At 44.0% G+C, this 20,697-nt stretch overlaps 1 protein-coding gene across 10 annotated transcripts in view; it reads left to right on the top strand.

The window, feature by feature from the left end:
* The window catches only part of SPON1 (spondin 1), a 361,745-nt gene that overhangs the window by 214,350 nt on the left and 126,698 nt on the right, over positions 1 to 20,697 (top strand). For all 10 annotated transcript variants that reach the window (XM_055548546.1, XM_055548551.1, XM_055548552.1 and 7 more), the window contains one exon: positions 14,113 to 14,261. In XM_055548546.1, coding sequence (XP_055404521.1) covers positions 14,113 to 14,261 — 149 coding nt within the window. The remainder of the gene's footprint in view (positions 1 to 14,112; positions 14,262 to 20,697) is intronic.

Raw genomic sequence — 20,697 nt, 5'->3', positions numbered from 1 at the left:
GTAGCTTTTCTTCCAAGAAGCATCTTTTAATTTTGTGGGTCCAGTCACTATCCTCAGTGACTGTGGGGCCCAAGAAAATAAAATCTGTCACTAAATAAGTCAAGAATCAGAAGTTCAGAAAAATGGGTGGGAAAGGCTGAGTTTAAAGAAGGCTAAAATTTATGAACTTCAAGAGCCGATAAACCCCAGTGTTGTCAGAGCCACTGGATAGGCACCACCTTATTTGTTCCCATGGTGACAGGCATGGGTGACACTAGAGTGACCCCTTAAATAACTCTGGACTTGGCTCGGGCTTTGGATGCCCAGTGGAGTAGAAAGGGTGTAGCCTTGGTAGACCAGGTGATAGGCTTAGCTCTGCTGCTTACCAGCAGCTCAGTTCCCTCATCCATAACATGGAGGTGGTAATGGACCTCCCTAGTACGAGCACTGTGAGAATAGAAGGATGTTAGCTAATGCCTATGAAGTACATGAGGCAGGGAGTGTGCTCAATAAATAGTAAAGGTTTTAATGATAATGGTATCAATGGCAACAATGATGATGACAATGGAAACAACATCTGTAGCTTTGGGTGGAGGGGTGATGAAAGATCATCTATAAAACTACTCAGCTTACGGAAACAAGAGGAGCAGCCCTAGCTAGCTCTTGTCTAATCTCCAGACTTGAATGAATCTCCAGGCCCAGACACACGATCTTAGTTGAGAGAGCCATGTATCAACTTCCTCCGAAGCAGAGCCTGAGGCACGGACTTTGGTGCAGATGGTTTACAAAAATGATGCTGCTGAAAGCAAGAGTGAAGGAGTTGAGGGATAATGGTAGGGCAGGAGAAGGAAATCTACCTAGGAGTGCATTTTGAGGTCACTAGCATCAGTGCATCTCTGAAAAGTATACAGAATGCCTTCCAGAATTATCCACCTTCCAGAATTGTCCACAAGCTCCCATGACTCTGTAGGCTGAGTTTTGTCTCTAGGAGCACTAACTTCCCTGGTCTTCCAGACACTTGATTGCTGCCCAAACAGGCACTCAGTGCTTCAGAGAAGGTATAAGGCAGTAAATGGAAAGAGGCACAGTACACTTGAGGTGGACATTCACTGAAAGCGTGAGTGTGTACTCACATCTGCCGACCATTGTGGCTGAAGTCGGAGGTAGATGGAGAGTATGTGATATGGAGCATCAGATGGGACTGCTGCAGGCCAAATCTTAGTTCAAGGACAGGTTCTGCCTGCCACATGTGATTCACGGCTGTGAGAGTTGCCAGTAAGGCCTGTCCTCTCATCTCCACTTCTGAGAGTGGCTACTTGTACAGATGGTCCTTATTCTTAGCAGATCTATCCAACACCACCAGACCTATCCAAGATTCTCCAGCTGTGCTGTCTAATGTGATAGCCACTAGATACACGTAGCTATTTTAGTGGATTAAAATTATATAAAATTTCAAGCGTTCAATATGCACTCTGGCAAGGGGCTACCATGTTGGACAGCAGACTATGGAATAATTCCATCTTCACAGAAAAATTCACTTAGAGCATCTGTAGAGTGAGCCTGCCTGGGTCCAAATCCTGGTTCTACCACTTAACCAGCTGGATAACTCTGAGCAAGTCATTTAATGTTTCTATGCTTTAAGTTCCTAGTCTGTAAAATGGGCTTGTCTCAAAGATTAAATAAATAACAATATACAAAGCACATAGTAAAGTCTCACTAAATATTGACGATCAGTACAATTTCCCTGTTCCTAAGGCAATTCCTACATGAGGCAGGCAGTTGCTAAAGATCCTTCACTCCCAATCCAGACCCCAAGTTTCTCGGGGCTCATCTCTGGGCTCTTAAATTGTCTTCACACTCAAGATGTCCCTGCCATATGCCCCTGAGGCTCAGAACAGAGAGGCATCTTTGGTCACTGCTTCTCTCTCAGCACCTTTAAGTCTCCCACTCGGACTGCAAAAGGTGGAACCTGAACCCTGACTGCAAACTAATGTCAGGGACTTTACTGGCTGCTCCTGAGAACTTCTGTCTGTATATCTGACTCAGTCTGTTGCCATTTTCCCACCATTTACTCCACCCACCTGTTGAGCATCTATACCCTGCCAGTGCTGACTGCCACTTGAACAACAACTAAGCTGCCTACAGCCAGTTAGAAAATCCAGCTATCTTCCAGGACCTTGATGATCTCTAGGTATCATCAACTGATTGTGATGTACCTAGGTGTAATTTTCTTTGCTTCAACTGTGTTTTGAGTTTATTGAGCTTCTTGGATCTGTAGGTTGATATTTTTCATCAAATTTGTGAAATTTTCAGGCATTTAAAAAAATATTTTATAACTCAATTTCGCTATCATCTCCTTCTGAGACTCCAGATACCTTTATGATAAACTAGTTGTTGTTCTAAAGGTCGCTGAGACTCCACTTTATTTTTTTCAAACTTTTTTTCTCTGCGCTTCATTTTAAATTGTTTCTATTACCCTATTTTTTAGTCTGCATATCTTTTCCTTTGCCATGTCATATATACAGGTGTATTTTTCAGTTCTAGAATTTCCATTGGGTTTTTCAAAATAGCTTCTCTTTCTCTGCTGAGGGCCTCCATTTGTCTACTTATTAAGTCTATCTTTTCTTAAAATTCTTGAACATATTGATAAAAGATGTTTTAAAGTCCTCGTATGATAATCCCAATGTATCTATCATCTCAGGAACTTTTTTTTTCCATTGTTTTTTTTCATGGTTATAATCATATTTTCCTGCTCCTGAACAACTTTTGATTGTATGATAGACATTGTAGGTGATATGCTGTTGAGTGTCTGGATTTGTTGTCTTTCTTAAGAGAGATGGAGTTTTGATTTGACAGTTTTAGTGGTAGGCCTGTTTAATTCTCTTTCAAGGCTTGTTTTCTAAGTCTTGTTAGGGTTAGTCTAGTCCTTGATCTGGGTATAACGTCATTTTACTCCTAATATGTGGCTTTTCTCGAGTCTCACTTGAACATCCTGAATGGTTAGCAAAGTCTCTTTAATATGGGTGATTGGAATTCCTACACCTCTAGCATTGTGTGATCTCTGGAATCTCCATCCAGCTCTTAGCTTGTCAGTAGCTGTTCTCTCCTAGGCCTTTAAGTTCCCCCCTGTACACGTGCAGCTTCGTGTTTGGTGACAGAGTTAAGTGGACTTTTATGGATATTTCTGAACTTCTCTGTGCAGCTCCCTCCCTTACTGGTATTTTTACCAGTAAATCCTATCTATCTCAGCAGCCTCAGCTTCCTGTCAATTTAGCCAGATTGCCATTTGGGTTGTTGTGCTCTACTTTCCTGCATCACGGACTAGAAAGTGTCTAGGTCACACCTGAGACTCATCTCTTGTGTTTCCCTTTTCTCAGGGATCAGAGTCCTTTTCTGAAAACTGGTGCTTCATATATTTTGCCCATCAGGTTCCTCTGTCCTTGGGGATTCTCCAGGCAAGAATACTGGAGTGGGTTGCCATGCCCTCCTCCAGAGGATCTTCCCAAACTAGGGATCAAACTCAGGTCTCCAGCATTGCAGGTGGATTCTTTACCATCTGAGCCACCAGAGAAGCCCAAGAATACTGAAGTGGGTAGCCTATCCTTTCGCCAGGAGTTCCTGACCCAGGAATTGAACCAGGGCCTTCTGTATTGCAGGCAGATTCTTTACCATCTGAGCTATCAGGAAAGCCCATATTTTGTCCAGTTTTATAGTTACTTATGTCCAGAGGGCTAGTCCAGTGCTATTTACTACATCAGAGTCAGAAGCATAAGTTGCATGAGCATATATAGATTTGGGAGTTATCTAGAATTTGGGAGTAGACAGGAATATCTTATTCTCTTCTTCACATTGCTTTCAGGATAAAATAAAAACTTACTATGAAGATATTCATATCTCTTCAAGGTCTGCCTAGCTGATGGGCTTCATTACTCATAAGCCCTTTCTTACAAACACTCACAGAGACACACATACAGAATGCCTTGACCTACTTTTGGTTTTTGTTGTGTCTCTGGCTTCACTTTGGAACATACTGATCCCTCTGCAAAAAATACCCTCCCTTTTACCCACTAATTGCCTTTCTTAACTCCTACTTATCCTTCAGAATGGAGCTCAATTGCCATCTCCTCCAGGAAGCCTTCTCTGGTACAGTCTGGGTTTAAGTCCCTTTATTTGTGCTTTTATAACACTCTGATTTTGCCTTTATCAAAGCTATATTGCCCACATTTTATTGTAATTGCCTATTATGACCTGTCCTTTGTGCCCTCAACCTTACCCTCCACACCGAACATTTCAAAGATGGGATCAAATCTGATTCTTTTCAGAGTCACCATGGCCTAGCACACATTTTAGGAAACTTTTGGACTGTAGCTTGCCAAGCTCCACTGTCCATGAAATTCTCCAGGCAAGAGTACTGGGGTGGGTAGCCTTTGGCTTCTGCAGGGGACCTTCCCGACCCAGGGATGGAACCCAGATCTCCCACATTGCCTGCAGATTATTCACCATCTGAGTCACCAGGGATGCCCAATGAAGGACCAGATAATAACTGTTCTAGGGTTTGCAGGCCAGATGGTCTCTGTTGTAACCTCTTGACTAAAACTATTATATCATGAAAGCAGCCATAAACAATACATAAATAATACATGAAATATAGACCTTTATTGGGACAAAAATAGGCAGTGAGTTGCAGCTTACTGATTGCTGACTTAGTACATAGTATTTGCCTAGTAAATGTTCATTTGATTAGTTAATAGAATAGAATATTATTACTGGAGGCCCTAGGGGAAATACAAAAGAATGTAATCAATTGCCTACATGTTTTCCTGGAATGGAAAAATGACACTATCTTAAGAGCTTAAGGAAGGAAAAAACACTAGCTAAGTAAAGAAGGCAGAATGATAGAACGTTGACGAATTTCTGTCGTAAATGACAGATCTCCCCATGCAGGGTTTTTTCTGGGCGGCTCTACTGAGATGGGATCATAAAAACCAGAACAGCCTGATCAAAGTGAGTTCATGAAGCACCCAAGAGCAAGAAGAGCCAGAGGGCAAGTACAGGCTATGTCCTAGGCAGCACCCAGCAGCAAATCTAGAGGAGCCATGTTCTATGGCCAAATCCAAAGGGTCAGAAACCAGGCAGAGTCTGGAACTGAGCTCAGGGTGAGAAGAGCCAGGGCAAGAGGGAAGTGAGTGCCAAGACAAGGTTTATGAGCAGGGTTGGCAGGGCCACAGTGCTTTTCTATTGATCACTGGCCAGGTGGCACCTGGGTAAGTCTGGGTGGGTTGATGATGGTCTTCTCAGGAAAGTTAAGTGACAGAGCCATCTATTAAGAGTAGATGGGGAGAGGAGGCTAGTACTTAGAAAGCAGAGGAACCGTGCTGTAGCTACAATAACAAATTCTGTATGAGTCTAACCAGTTCCCAAAGATTTGCTAAGATATGATGGGTGAGACTGAGAGTGGATAACAGGAGGTTGTAGCAAACTAGTCCTCAAGGTTGCAAAACATTCTCCAGTGAAGCTATGAATGAGTGTCAAGAAAATGAGTGGTTGGCTTCTGCAGGATTGAGATTGGCAAGGAAATGCAGCCACTGGCAAAGCAGTCTAGGAAATCTGGGCTGTCATTGAATAGCTACCATATGCAGAACACCTCAAAGAATCCATCTACTGTGCAACATGCCTCCTCCTACACCAGACAAAAGGCCAGACATGGTTCTTCTTTCATCAGCACTAGGCTTCTAGGCATCATTGTGAATCCTGTAATTTATCATCTAGTGCTGACAGCAGAAAAGATGTCAGAAGTGAGATGAGTGCACCTATGTCCCCCTGGAGTGGCTTTTCAGGCTGATGCACACACCTGGCTAGCTAGCAATATCTCAGACTCACATGTCTAATCATTTCCTCCCAGCTTTCCACCTGCCTCTGTCACATCTATGCCCCATCCAAGCTACTGGGAGTAACCATCTAGGTCCAGCTGCTGGAGCCAGAGAGAGGCTGGCTAAACCAAGGAGCTGTGGCCTTACTTGAGAGTCAAAGAGTTGCTGATAGTGTCTGTTTTCCTGCCTTTACCCTGAGGATGAAGCCCAAGTGTTAACTAGGAACCCCAGTGGTGGTCCCACTGAGTGTTCCTTTAAGAAAGTCATGAGCATTTACTTTGTCCCCTTCTCCCCAGAACTCCTGATACCTGGAGCCTCTCTCCCTCTCATCCCTTATTTCCTGAAGAATGGGGGCTAAACTTGTCTGTGTCCCAACTAACTGGAGTCTGCTTAGCACCTCATGCTGCCAGCCCCAGACAACTGTGTCCTATTTAGATGACTCCCTACCATTTTTTTCAGACTCAGTTTCCTGCATCTAACATTCCTGTCGTCTCTTCCCACCAGTTCTACTTCAAACTGCTAGTTCAGTTCAGTTGCTCAGTTGTGTCTGACTTTTTGCAACCCCGTGAATTGCAGCATGCCAGGCCTCCCTGTCCATCACCTACTCCCAGAGTTCACCCAAACCCATGACCATCGAGTCGGTGATGCCATCCAGCCATCTCATCCTCTGTCGTCCCCTTCTCCTCCTGCCCCCAATCCCTCCCAGCATCAGAGTCTTTTCCAATGAGTCAACTCTTCACATGAGGTGGCCAAAGTATTGGAGTTTCAGCTTTAGCATCAGTCCTTCCAATGAACACCCAGGACTGATCTCCTTTAGAATGGACTGGTTGGATCTCCTTGCAGTCCAAGGGACTCTCAAGAGTCTTCTCCAACACCACAATTCAAAAGCATCAATTCTTCTGCGCTCAGCTTTCTTCACAGTCCAACTCTCACATCCATACATGACCACTGGAAAAACCATAGCCTTGACTAGTCGGACCTTTGTTGGCAAAGTAATGTCTCTGCTTTTTAATATACTGTCAGAGTTGGTCATAACATTCCTTCCAAGGAGTAAGCGTCTTTTAATTTCGTGGCTGCAGTCACCATCTGCAGTCATTTTGGAGCCCCCAAAAATAAAGTCTGGCACTGTTTCCATTGTTTCCCCATGTATTTCCCATGAAGTGATGGGACCAGATGCCATGATCTTAGTTTTTTGAATGTTGAGCTTTAAGCCCACTTTTTCGATCTCCTCTTTCATTTTCATCAAGAGGCTTTTTAGTTCCTCTTCACTTTCTGCCATAAGGGTGGTGTCATCTGCATATCTGAGGTTATTGATATTTCTCCCGGCAATCTTGATTCCAGCTTGTGTTTCTTCCAGTCCAGCATTTCTCGTGATGTACTCTGCATATATGTTAAATAAGCAGGGTGACAATATACAGCCTTGACGTACTCCTTTTCCTATTTGGAACCAGTCTGTTGTTCCATGTCCAGTTCTAACTGTTGCTTCCTGACCTGCATATAGGTTTCTCAAGAGGCAGGTCAGGTGGTCTGGTATTCCCATCTCTTTCAGAATTTTCCACAGTTTCTTGTGATCCACACAGTCAAAGGCTTTGGCATAGTCAATAAAGCAGAAATAGATGTTTTTCTGGAACTCTCTTGCTTTTTCGATGATCCAGCGGATGTTGGCAAGTTGATCTCTGGTTCCTCTGCCTTTTCTAAAACCAGCTTGAACATCTGGAAGTTCATGGTTCACGTATTGATGAAGCCTGGCTTGGAGAATTTTGAGCATTACTTTTCTAGCGTGTGAGATGAGTGCAATTGTGTGGTAGTTTGAGCATTCTTTGGCAGTGCCTTTCTTTGGGATTGGAATGAAAACTGACGTTTTTCCAGTCCTGTGGCCACTGCTGAGTTTTCCAAATTTGCTGGCATATTGAGTGCAGCACTTTCACAGCATCATCTTTCAGGATTTGAAATAGCTCAACTGGAATTCCATCACCTCCACTAGCTTTGTTCGTAGTGATGCTTTCTAAGGTCAAACTGCTAATCTATCTCCAAATCCGATTCCCTTTGGTCCCATGGCTTCCAGAAGCTTTTCTGGCTTTGACCCACCACATTCAGATTTAATTTGACTAGCTGGTATCTTTTGAGCCCATTTTATGTGTTGCTGCTGCTGCTAAGTCGCTTCAGTCATGTTCAAATCTATGCGACCCCACAGACGGCAGCCCACCAGGCTCCCGCATCTCTGGGATTCTCCAGGCAAGAACACTGGAGTGGGTTGCCCGTTTCCTTCTCCAATGCATGAAGGTGAAAAGTGAAAGTGAAGTCGCTCGATTGTGTCTGACTCTTCGCAACCCCATGGACTGCAGCCTACCAGGCTCTTCCGTCCATGGGATTCTCCAGGCAAGAGTACCAGAGTGGGATGTCATTGCCTTCTTCTTTTCATGTGTTAACTGTCTTTAATTCATGGACATCAGCCTCAGAAAGGCACTAGGAGGCTGGTCATGTCAATATCCCTACTTTACAGATGAGGAGACTGAGTTGAGAGTGACTGACTAACTTATTCAGTCTAGAAAGTTTCAGATTGGAGACTGGAATACACACGTTTTATCCAAAAACTGGAGCTTTTTACTTCACCAAGCTGACCCCTGTAGACTGTCCAGTCCTCCCTGATTTTACTGGCTCACACATCTGGTCCCATGTTCCCATTTCCTCTCCTAAGCCAGGCCATACACAACTCAGCCAGGGATGGTGATGGATCTCCTGTTTGGTCTCTTCACCCTTGGGCCCTCTCTCCTCCCTATGGCTGGAATGTGCTTCCAAAGATGTGAAGTAGTGGGTGGGGGAGAGGTGGGGTCTGGCACTAGATAGACCCAACTTTGAATCCCAGCATCTTCAATCATCTGCTCTGGTGATCTGGGGTTAACTCATTTCATCTCTTTAAGTTTCCTCATGTGAAAAGTGGAAATTGAGATAGCACTTATATCCAAAAAAAAAAGAAAGAAATTTCTTTTTTGATTAATTTAAAAGCATATGCTACATATAAGAATTTCCTAGGAATTCCCTGGTGGTCCAGTGGCTAAGACTCTGAGCTCCCAATGCAGGGGGCCCTGGGTTCAATCCCTGGTCAGGAAGCTAGATTCCACATGCCACAATTAAGACCCAGTGCAGCCAAATAAATTAAAAAAAAAATTTCCTAATGTCTGAATATGTCATAAAAGTTCTTTTAAATAAATATTTGCTATGAAGGGAGTTGAATTTTCCCTGGTAGTTCAGTTGGTAAAGAATCCGCCTGCAATGCAGGAGACCCTGGTTCGATTCCTGGGTTGGGAAGATCTGCTGGAGAAGGGGTCAGCTACCCACTCCAGTATTCTTGAGCTTCCCTTGGGCTCAGCTGGTAAAGAATTCACCTGCAATGCAGGAGACCTTGGTCTGATCCCTGGGTTGGGAAGATCCTCTGAAGAAGGGATATGCTACGCACTCCAGTAGTCTGGCCTGGAGAATTCCATGGATTGTATAGTCCATGGGGTCGCAAAGAATCAGACACGACTGAGAGACTTTACACTTTCACTTTCATGAAGGGAGTTCTTTGTTAAATTTATTTCATTGTTTGAATTTCAGAAAGCATTTTTTCCCATTGACATAATGTTATAACAGATTATAAAGCAAGCTCACAATTATGTCTCTCCATTATATATTTGAGCTACTAAACAATTCTATTAGGTTTGAAAAAAAGACTTTTCTTTCTTGAGTATTTCATGTGACAATATCGGTCAAGTCCTTGGCACAGTTCCTGTCATGTAGTAATGACTCCATACGTGTAAACTATTGTTGTTATGTTATTCTTGCCAGAAGAAAATTTCCATTATATTTCTCTCTCTTCTGATGCCAGTTACCACAATGGGCACACATCACTCTCCACAACCTGGCCCTGCCTTTGTTTTTCATCTTATCTCTTTGTCTTCTAACTCTCTATTCCACTAAACAGTCTCCATTTCCTGACTTCTCAGGAAAAGAGCATGTGTTTTAGGGCCGGTGAACTTGGATTTGAACCCCAACTTGGCCCTCTTGCTAGCTCCTCTGTGAGCTTAGGTAGGTCCCTTAACATCTCTTCATCTGTAGGAGGACAGTGAAGTTGTAACGAGGGTTACACCTAGGAAAGCGTTGTGTGTAACACCTGTGTGTTAGTCACTCAGTCGTGTCCAACTCTTTGCAATTCCATGGACGATAGCCCGCCAGACTCCTCTATTCATGGAATTCTCCAGGCAAGAATACTGGAGTGGGTTGCCATTTCCTACTCCAGGAGATCTTCCTGACCCTAAAAATAGATCTTATCTATTTTTAATAGAATTCCTGCTCCTCCTGTCCTGCCAGTTTTCCCACGGGAGTCTCCTTCCAAGGGGGGAGTGTCCTTGCTCCTCTGCCTTCTCGTGGATGCTCCTGTGCTTTCTGTCTATATAAATACAGAGACTTTGTTTTGTCCAGTTCTTTAAAGTTTTTATAGTTCTCTCGCAGGCCAGCCCTATTAATTTGCACAACTCTGAGAAACAGTCCAGTCTAGTAATTATTATCTCTATTTTTAAAAGGTGAATTGAGGCTCTGAGAGATGGAATAACTGATTCATGGTCATGAATGGAGGCCTGGAGCCTTGGTCTTCTGCACTGTGGCCCTCCCCCCAAGCCATCCTGCCCATATGTGACTGCTACTCACGTGAATTCCTTGTTATTTCTAACAGTGCACATTGTCCCGTGAGTACCTGCCTTGTATCCCCAGGAAGGATGTAGTCTGCCCCCTTACCCTAGCCTAGTGCCTTGCAAAATATCTATTATGTGGTTAATGTCATTCAAGGTCCTAAAATTTAAATAAATGTGGTATGTTGCAAGACCATTGCAGAAAACCAACAACTGTGTTGACTAGAAGGCTGAACTGATACTCTGACATTTTAGTCAAGAGTAAGACATCTCATTCTTGAGGTACTTGTTTCTCTGTAAATGTGCATTTAGACGCTGAATCCCTGAATTTGGAGTTAGCTACTCCATCTCCTGTGTTCCGTGTTCTTGTGTCTAGAACTCTGACCATGCTTGATTGTAGGTAATCTGCTGATCCATCCACTTCCCCTCCCCCAGGCTGTGAGTCCCTCCAGGACAAGCACCACGTCCAAGTCCTGTCAGCGCCTGGGCCTGCCGCAGTGCTTGGCACGTAGTAAATGGAAGTCCAATGAATAAATCAGAAAGAGCCATCTGGCCCATCCCCTCATCCCCCTGCCATTGTGCTTGTTCCTATCCTCTTACCTTAGTTCGCACTATGTATTTCTTATCTCTTATATTGAATCAAAGGCAGGTTCATATTTTACTCATTTTTGTACCCTCCCAAACAACCAGGGAAGGAAGAAACCATCTTTACTGAGAGTCTATTGTGTGCCAGTGATTGCACATATATTATGTCATTATGTTAAAAATTGCATTTAATTCTTATAACAGGTTGATAAGGTAGGCATTATCATCCCTGACGAATCAGGGAAATAAAGTAATTGGAATTTGGCCAAGTTTCCACAGGTAGTAAGTGTCAGTGCCGGAATCTGAATCCCTGTCTGCCGGCTCTGAGAACCAGGCCTTTCTTTTTTGTTGTTGTTCCGTGTTTATTTTTTAACAGCCTGCAGAAGAGCTGAGCGCTTTAGCCCAGTAGGAGTTGGGAAGTCTGCTGAACTGAGACTTGAATTTAATCACATTGAATCAAATCTGTGCAAGCCTGCTGCCCAATGCTTCTAGCACATATACTGCCACCTTTGTATTTGATTATTTGGATGAAATGCTTCAGGGAATAAGAGCTAAGCATCCACAGTGCATCAGGCTCAGGGCTGGGTACCTGGGCATACAGTGCTGAAGACAGACTTCCTCAGGTAGCCTACAATCTAGTGGGAGAACACACATGGAGTGGGGATCGTAAATACGATCTGTGCTGATAGAACAAACTGGTAGTGGGGAAAGGAAAGGGGAGGGGTAAGATAGGGATTAAGATACCCAAAATAGGTAAGCAAGAAGTGTCTATTGTACAGCACAGAAAAACATAGCCATTATTTTTTAATAACTATGAAAATGTTGAATCAGTGTGTTGTATACCTGAAGCTAATATAATATTGTAAATCAACTATACTTCCAGTTTTTAAACTGTGATCTGGCTAAGGGGAGACAAAAGACAAAGGTTTAAATCATTCTAGGGAGGTCTTGGGAGGCTTCTGGGTAAATCAGGAAAGAGGAATGAGTGGCCGAGACAGGAGGAAAGCACAGAGGGAACAGCATGTGCTAAGCCACTGAGGTATGAAATTACACGTAGAATGGGTCTGGAACAAGGGGATATTTTGGTGAAACAGAACAGGGGGATAAGTGAGATACTGGAACTGGTCTCCCTGTGTTCATACCATGAACCAAACGTCATGACTGATTCTGACCCTTGCCCCTACACAAGCAGTGCTCTTAGCCTAGACGATAACCAGAGCATGCTTCCCAATCAGGAAGTAAATTAGAGAAATGGCTGGCAACACCTCCATCTGTCTTCTCTAGGGATGCGATGGACAAACACAGTGTTAGCATTTCCCTGATGTATGGGAAACAATGAGCCAGAAGCTGGGCAAACTCACATGGTGATGTTGTCTGCCTGGATCATGTCATCTCTCAGCAGACCAGGCAGGTAGCTTTGGGCCCATGCTCTTGATGTGCCCCTGGACCAGAGGGCCCTGGAGTAGCAGGTGGGAGATGTGAACAAGATCTGGGCATGTTCAGAATCACTTTCTTAAGTAGTGGGGGGTAGAGTGGAAAGGTCTGCCCACCCTGAGCCAGAGGGTTGGAAGCAGCAAACATCAGTTGGATCCAACCAGTTCAAGTTTCCCTCTTTGCTGTGCCCAAAAATATTCCTTAACTGGAGATTTTTAAAACTCAGCCAAAGAACAGCAGACAACTGAGCCAACATTATAACGAATTGTATGTAACAGTAATCAGTATGCATGTGTGCGTACGTGCATGCTAAGTCACTTCAGTCATGTCCGACTTTGTGACCCCATGGACTGTAGCCTGCCAGGCTCCTCTGTCCATGGAATTTGCCAGGCAAGAAGAACACTGGAGCAGGTTGCCATTTCGTCCTCCAGGGGATCTTCCCGACCCACAGATTTAACCTGGGTCTCTGATGTCTCCTGCATTGGCAGACAGGTTCTTTACCAGTAGTGCCACCCGGGAAGCCCAGTAATCAATATATATGTATTTATATTCATCATGTGCAAAAACAAATCTGGTGTGGTGTTGGTGTTGACTTTTCTCTCCTCTCTTTTCTCCCCCTTGAAACTTTGAAAAATCCTCAGGCCAAGTTCTGCCTTGGTTCTGCCCAGACATTATTCTGTTCTCCCTCTGTGTCATAATCTGCAGGATAATGACTGCAGTCATTATCCTGGGTGATCCTCAGCAAACCACTGTGGACTAGTCATGTCCTTGTATCCAAACCACCTCGCCCATCCTTTCACATGGCTAGCCTGTCTGCCCCTCACCTTGGAAGGTACATAAAAGCCAGCAAAAACCAGCAGTGCTTATTCCCAGGAATGATTAAGCCTAATTTCCTACTCATTCCCTTTACCTTTTGCTCGGTGCCCACCTCCCCAGCTCCACACTCCAGTTTTGCCCACACTGATGCATCCTTCACACTGCTATCTGGATGATTTATCTGAAATTCAAATGTGATCATGTCATTCCCCTGCTCAGAACCCTTCAATGGTTTCAGACCCTTTAAAATGACATCTGAACTCCTGAAGCATTTAGAACAAGGTTCTCCATGGGCAGGCTCCTTCCTACTTCCCTGGCCTCATTTCCCAACTCTCCCCTTGACACTCTGTGACACAGCAATGCTAAATTACTTATGGCTCCCCAAACACACAATGTGACTTAATGTTCCTGAGTTTGCCAGAAATAGTCGTTCCTCTCTGTTCTGTCTTACAAATCTGCTCAGCATATAAACCTTCTCTCAACTTTCTTCTTCTCTGAGATTCTTCCAGACAGGCGTCATCATTCTGGGCCAGCTCCGTGTCTTATTTAGACATCTACCCATTGCCCTGTCTGCATATGCCCAAGACTTACTTGCTTACAGGGACTGTCTTACTCATCCCAGAATAGCACAGGACCTAACACAGAGTAGGTGCTTAGCCAACCCAGGTTGGATCATTGTCCAATTACACCTCCCCATCCTTGAAGAGACTTGTGTTTTAGCCACAGCCACACTGATACCTGCATCTAATTGGCTTTTCCAGGTCGGGCTAATCACTGGTCTGCAATCATCGGCGGATCCCACTCTAAGAATTACGTGCTGTGGGAGTATGGAGGATATGCGAGCGAAGGCGTCAAACAGGTTGCAGAATTGGGCTCTCCAGTGAAAATGGAGGAGGAAATTCGACAACAGGTAAGAAAAATAATCCCAGAATGACTAAAACCCAGACATGCCCTCAAGCATCCTTTAGCTTTCTTTCACAGGGGCTCAAAACTTATAGGACAATGTGCTGGAAAATTGGTACTGTAGGAAGTGAAATCTATTTGCTGAGTTTCAGAGTGCTTATGTTCAGTTGAAGACAGAGGCACAAATGTTCATCTTGTTGTCTCACAACTTCCCTGACTGCATTTGTTGTTTCTTGAGCTTGTGCTAAAAGCTATTGCTATGGCTGCATTGTTGGAATATCACATCTTTGTTCTCCTGAGGTTCAGTGTGGTGGGTTGCTTTGATTTGTGAGAGGGTTGGGGGGGTGACATTTACACGAAGCTAAAATCACCATTTCCAAAAAGAAACATTTGTTTATTGACAGATGGTTTTTGCCCCTATGTCCTGAGGTGTTTGATAAACTAGTCAGTAATTAATCAAAATCATTATAAGCTGAAGCATCTTTAATGTATTGATACAGTGTACCATCTCATGCGGGCCCAGGAGTCAGGTATTATCTTGGACCCCTTTCACAAAAATGAGGGATAAGGGAGAAATAGTCTACCATTCTTTTCTATTCATTGGGAAGTACCATCATCTATCATCAAAAGCACTAGAAAGAGGTTGATGAGGGATCTTGAAAGAAGAGCTGTGGTTTGTTGAAGGCCATTCACAGGCTGAACTGTGGGGAGGAGACAGTCCAGCTTTGGCCATCACTACCCACAAAAGCCCTCTGGGCCTCAGAGAGCTGGGTAGTGAGCCACATCTCACTGCTCATAAGTATACAGGGGGAAGGAAGGAAAGAGCCAACCATGCTGGGAATGTGGTCATTTCCAGCACAGGCCACTGTGAGGCTGCTGCCCTGCCTGGGCTCCTGCCCCACGTCTCCTGAGCCCATGCAGGGGGCCCTGTGTCTCATGGTGTGTGTGTGTGCATCAGGGCATGCAGAGCTGAGGCCCCTAGTCCTTCCCCCTGATGTCTACCATCTGGACTCCAAGCTCCTACAGACCCTAAACTGAATGCAGCAAAGGCCACCTGATTCCTGCTATAATCCCCTGAGGAATTCTTTTGGCCCAGCATCCAAAAACACCCAGGAATTAGCTTATGTTTCTCATTAATTTGATTTAAAGCCTTTCTCTATTTTCAGAAAAAATTGTTTAACCCAGCATTTCAAGATAGTGTGCTATTCATCACGAGTTTATCTTACCAATGACTTAGTGTTTCTCTGACTCTGGCCGCCATGCCTTGTCACTGGTATTGCTCATTTAGGCTACAGCACAGCCACATTCATCTGCAAAGTCATGAAGGGCTCCATACTGGTCCTCATCTGTCCAGGCTGTCATGGAGGGGAAATGCCTTGTCTGGGGTCCTGATTCTCAAGCATGGAATTGTGATATATGGCCTGCCAAGTTCTGTTGTGTCATATGTTGAAAACCATTTGTTATAAATAGTAGCTGAAACTAAAGTTTGCATATTAATTAGATCAAGATCAAGGGCATCTTCATAATAATGCCCGTGTCACTCGTTGGCTATCTTGAGGGACTTCTGGAGAGAAAGGAAGCATGCAGGTTTTCTGAGAAACTGAGACCACACTGTGCTGGAGAACATGATCAGTCATGTGTCATAGCGGTAAGAAGGCTGACAATGGATGAATGGACCTCCTGCCTTCTGTCTCCTCTTAGGAAAATGTTCTTTGCTTGGTGTGCTCCTGACCAGCACACCTGGGATTAGCTTTTGTACACGCAGACAATGTCTGGTTCTCCCAGCTGGCTAGTGTTCCTGACATTAAGTCATAATAATATTTAATTATGGGTACTGCACATGAAAGTTAAAAATCCCACTGAGTACGTCCTAAGGTCTGTCAGGTTCCCTGGATGCTAACCATGGACTTTTAGCTCTCACCTCTAGTTGGAGAAGACAATATTAATTCCCCAGTTTTTCTAATAAGGATAACGGAGGCACAGTCAATAGTTAGAGAATTCCAGAACTTGAACCCAAGTCCACCTGGCTCCAAAGCCTACATTAGTACCAAATAAATCATTTGCAGGGCATAGTGAAAATGGGAGGTCCTTTGTTCAAAACTTAAGAATTTCAAGATGGTGGCACTTGAATTTCACAGCACAGGGCCCTAACAATCTGCACAGGTCACACACTCGTGAGACGGGCCCTCTCTACCCACCTTCCTCACCCCACCGAGAAACTCCCCTCTCCAGCCTCTGAAATAAGCCTGTTTCCATAGCTCTGCTCAGCAGTGCATCCAGCAGCCCAGCTCCTAGAAAAGTCAGACAGATAAAGTGATTTCAGGGTCCCTTTGCTTTCAAGCAACTCATGGTTCTAAATATTGTTCCCTGAAAGCACACAATTTATTTTTCTGTAAGCCAGGTAAGAAACAACATAAAAAAGGAACAAGAATATGAATCCTCCTAGAATATGAAAGTGTCCCCTGAATAACCGGGAACTTGTTTGAACACATCTACAAACTAACACAGTGTTCTCAGCCTTTAATACCTTATATCCTACCAACTGCTATATCAAAGAACCCGAGTCCAACCAGGATGAAAATAAAAAGGCCTCTTTTCCCAAGAAAGACATTTATATGCTTCCTAGCATCTCTCTTATTATAGACTTATCACTCGCTGCAAGTTTCAAGGGCATTAAAAATCACAGCAGATATTGTTGGAGGTAAATCTCATGCTAATGGCTTTCAAACACAAATGAACAAAAATAATAATCCCATTAGTAGTGGGAAACTATAATATTATTGAGCATAAATTTCAATGTCCCTATAGCTACAAAACACCAAGAAAATTAATGAAAAGTTGCAGCAGCATTATTGGCATCCATGGCACTTGTGGCCAGAGATAGTAGGGGAAGGGCACAAGACACACTTCTTAGCAGGAGACAGAAGCAAATGGGTCCTGGTGGGGACAGTGGATTAGGAATACCAAGAGCAGCCTGGTCTGGCAGGTCGCAGATGAGTAACCTCAAGACAGATGGAGGCAGTAGGGAATGGTAGATCACACCTGCAGGCAGACCCAGGCCTCGAAAGTGAACTGATGAATATTCATAATTATGAAAATGTTACACTAAGACCATTTTTATTTCATCAAGTATACATCTATGGCATGTGTACAAGGTGTATGTGGCCCAAAGATGGTGCCCCCTTCACCATGTTATTCATGCTAGAAACTTAGGCATCACCCTTGATTCTGCCCCCATCCCAACTTCTTCTGCCTTCTCTCCTAAATGCCTCCAGGTCACTTCCTCGGTACCATGCCTCCATTTAAAACATCCTCAGCTCTTGCCTGAGTTATTACGCTAGCCATCTGACCTCCCTGCCTCCAGCCCTCTTCCTGTTATTCACATTGCCCCACAGCCATTTTATAAAATATCCATTGGATTATGCCACTCTCCCAATTAGGATGTTTAATGGCTCCTAATTGACCCCAGAAAAAAGTCCAAACTCTTTATCATAGCTTAAAAACCCTCCATGATCTGGCCCCATCTTATTGCTTGCTGCAGCTCTAAGCTGAACCAGTGCAAAACCTCTTTCATATTCTCCAAAAGCCATACCTCTCTTACATCTGGGCCTTCTGCCAGTCTAGAATATCTTCCAGCTCCCTTTCAACTGGTGAACTCTTGTTTATACTTCAGAACTCAGCTTAAATGTTGCTCTTCCTGGAAGCCTTCCCAAATTCTATGCAAATCTGTCCCCTGGCCTGATGCTCCCACAACACCGGGTACCTCCCCCGTCATTACCATCATCACATTTACTGCAAGTTCTTGTTTGATATCTCTCCTTCACTAAACTGCAAAGTTCAGAAATCCATGTTCTCCATCTCTGTATCCTCTGAGTGGGTATAGTGTTAATTGTTTCATAATTGTTTCCTGCATAGATTAATTCATTTGATAATTTTACTGAACACCTACTAAATAAATGCCAGGCATTGGATATCCAGCAGCGATGAGATCATTCCCTGCCTTCAGGGAGTCTACATTCTAATGGAGGAAACAAGGAGGGGGGGGGGGAATGGTTAAATAATTATAAATTAAAGTAAGAAAATAAACCAACAAAGAGTGGCATAAAAATAAATAAATAAATAAAAAACATTAGTAGGAAGGGACCTTGTTAGTAAGGTGGTCAGGGAAGGTCTCTGTGAGGGGTACCCATTAAGCTGAGACCCAAAAGAAAAGCATCAGGAAAACATCACTGTTGATGGTGACGACAGCATGTGCAAAGACACAGAAGTACAAGAGAGCTTATTATCCTGGAAGAACTGAGAGAAGACTTGTGTGGCAAGAGAAGAATGAGTGAGGGGGAGTGTGGCTCCATGTGCATGAAGGACACATTGTCTCCATGCTGGAGAGATTCAAAGATCGGGAGGGAGAGGTACATATATAAATTACTATTTCCTTAAAATGTACTTAGATTCTTTAGGAGAATCTCTGCAACAGCTGAGGAAATGTAGACATTAGACTGTGCAGCTGTTGAATGTGCCGTTCTCTGGGTCCACTTTCCCTGCAGACGTGTTAGACACGTGTTTCCCGGCCCCTCCCTCTGGGCAGGGTGTGTCTGGCGCCCCTTCCTGGAGCAACTGCAGCTCCCTGTGCGGTCCTTCTGCTACACCCTGCTTCATTCCTTCTCCATCTCCCAAGCATGTTCTGTGTCCCTGGAAGGTGGGCACTTGTTGATTTTCCTCTCTGCTCTGTTCTTACTCATTCTGCTGCTTCATTATGGTTTCTTTTAATCTCTTCCATTTTAAACATGTCTAATTGTCTTACTGGGATTATTCTGTTACCTCAGGGTCTTAGGCACGAATGTTCCTTTGAATTGAACTTGCCCACTTTCCCCATCACTAGTGTCCTTGATTGACTTTAGATTGTTTGCTCATCTTCAGTGGGTATTTTTCTTTGTCTCCTGTGAGAGTCCTCTATGTTCAAGTTGTGTTCTCTGCTCAAGGGGAGATTGTATTTTTTGTCTTTCCACGCCAGTTTTGATGTCATTTCTAAGCTTCAGGTTGCCCACTGCCAGGCCAGTGGCCTGCACTTACACATGGGAGAGGCTGGGGCTTCTATTTAGTGAAGATGAATTTTCATTCAAGGACCTGGATGAGAGCAACCTTCCTTGCCACCCCTCCCCCCCAAATGACTGACAGAGGATTTTCTTATTGCCATTCACAAAAAGGAGAGTCCTTCAGAATATCCTGCTTGAGGCAGGGGTGTCTTCCTCCATGTCACCTAACACTAGCTTAAGACCTCCTCTTCTTGCCCTGCATGATTTTAAAACCTCTAGCTCCTGGGACCATACCCTGGGCCCAGTCCCAGGCATCAGCTCCTCTCACAGTTTTGGGTTAGACTTTTCTCCTCCTTTCTGGCATCCAGGGAATTTTTCTAGACTCCCTTTTGTATTTTTGAAACTTCCACCTGCTATATTTGTCTAACATGTCTATGTGTTTGTAGTAGGAAGGAGACTTTTTGCATCAATTCAGTCTTTCCTGCCTCCTTATGTCCACCAAGTATCTCTAGCACTTCATACACTGTCTCACACACAGTAGGTGCTCAGCCAGTGTCTGAATTGGTGAACTGACACACAAGCCATAAATGTCTTACTAAGTCATTGTTGTTGTGTTTAGTTGCTAAGTGGTGTCCAATTCTTTGCAACCCCAGGACAGCCAAGCTTCCCTGTCCATGCAATTCTCCAAGCAGGAATACTCGAGTGGATTTCCGTCTCCTTCTCCAAGGGATCTTCCTGACCCAGGGATCAAACCCATGTCTCCTGTATTGCAGGCAGATTCTTCTACAGCTGATCCATAAAGGGAAGCCCTATTAAGTCATTTAGTTCAGTTGCTCAGTCATGTCCAACTCTTTGCGACCCCTTGGACTGTTGCATGCCAGGCTTCCCTGTCCATCACCAATTCCTGGAGCTTTCTCAAATTCATGTCCATCAAGTTGATGATACCGTCTAACCATATCATCCTCTGTCATCCCCTTCTCATCATGCCTTCAATCTTTCTCAGCATCAGGGTCTTTTCCAATGAGTCAGTTCTTTGCATAAGGTAGCCAAAGTATTGGAGTTTCAGCTTCAGCATCAGTTCTTCCAATGAATATTCAGGATTGATTTCCTTTAGGATTGACTGGTTTGATCTCCTTGCAGTCCAAAGGATTCTCAAGAGGCTTCTCCAACACCACAGTTCAAAAGCATCAATTCTTCAGCACTCTGCCTTCTTTATAGTCCAACTCTCACATCTATACATGACTACTGGAAAAACCATAGTTTGACTAGATAGACCTTTGTTGGCAAAGTAATGTCTCTGCTTTTTAATATGCTGTCTAGGTTTGTCCTAGCTTTTCTTCCAAGGAGCAAACATCTTTTAATTTCATGGCTGCAGTCACCATCTACAGTGATTTTGGAGCCCAAAAAAAT

Source organism: Bubalus kerabau, chromosome 15, assembly GCF_029407905.1.
Source record: "Bubalus kerabau isolate K-KA32 ecotype Philippines breed swamp buffalo chromosome 15, PCC_UOA_SB_1v2, whole genome shotgun sequence".
Lineage (NCBI taxonomy): Eukaryota > Metazoa > Chordata > Mammalia > Artiodactyla > Bovidae > Bubalus > Bubalus kerabau.
This window is presented reverse-complemented; position numbering and strand designations above follow the sequence as displayed.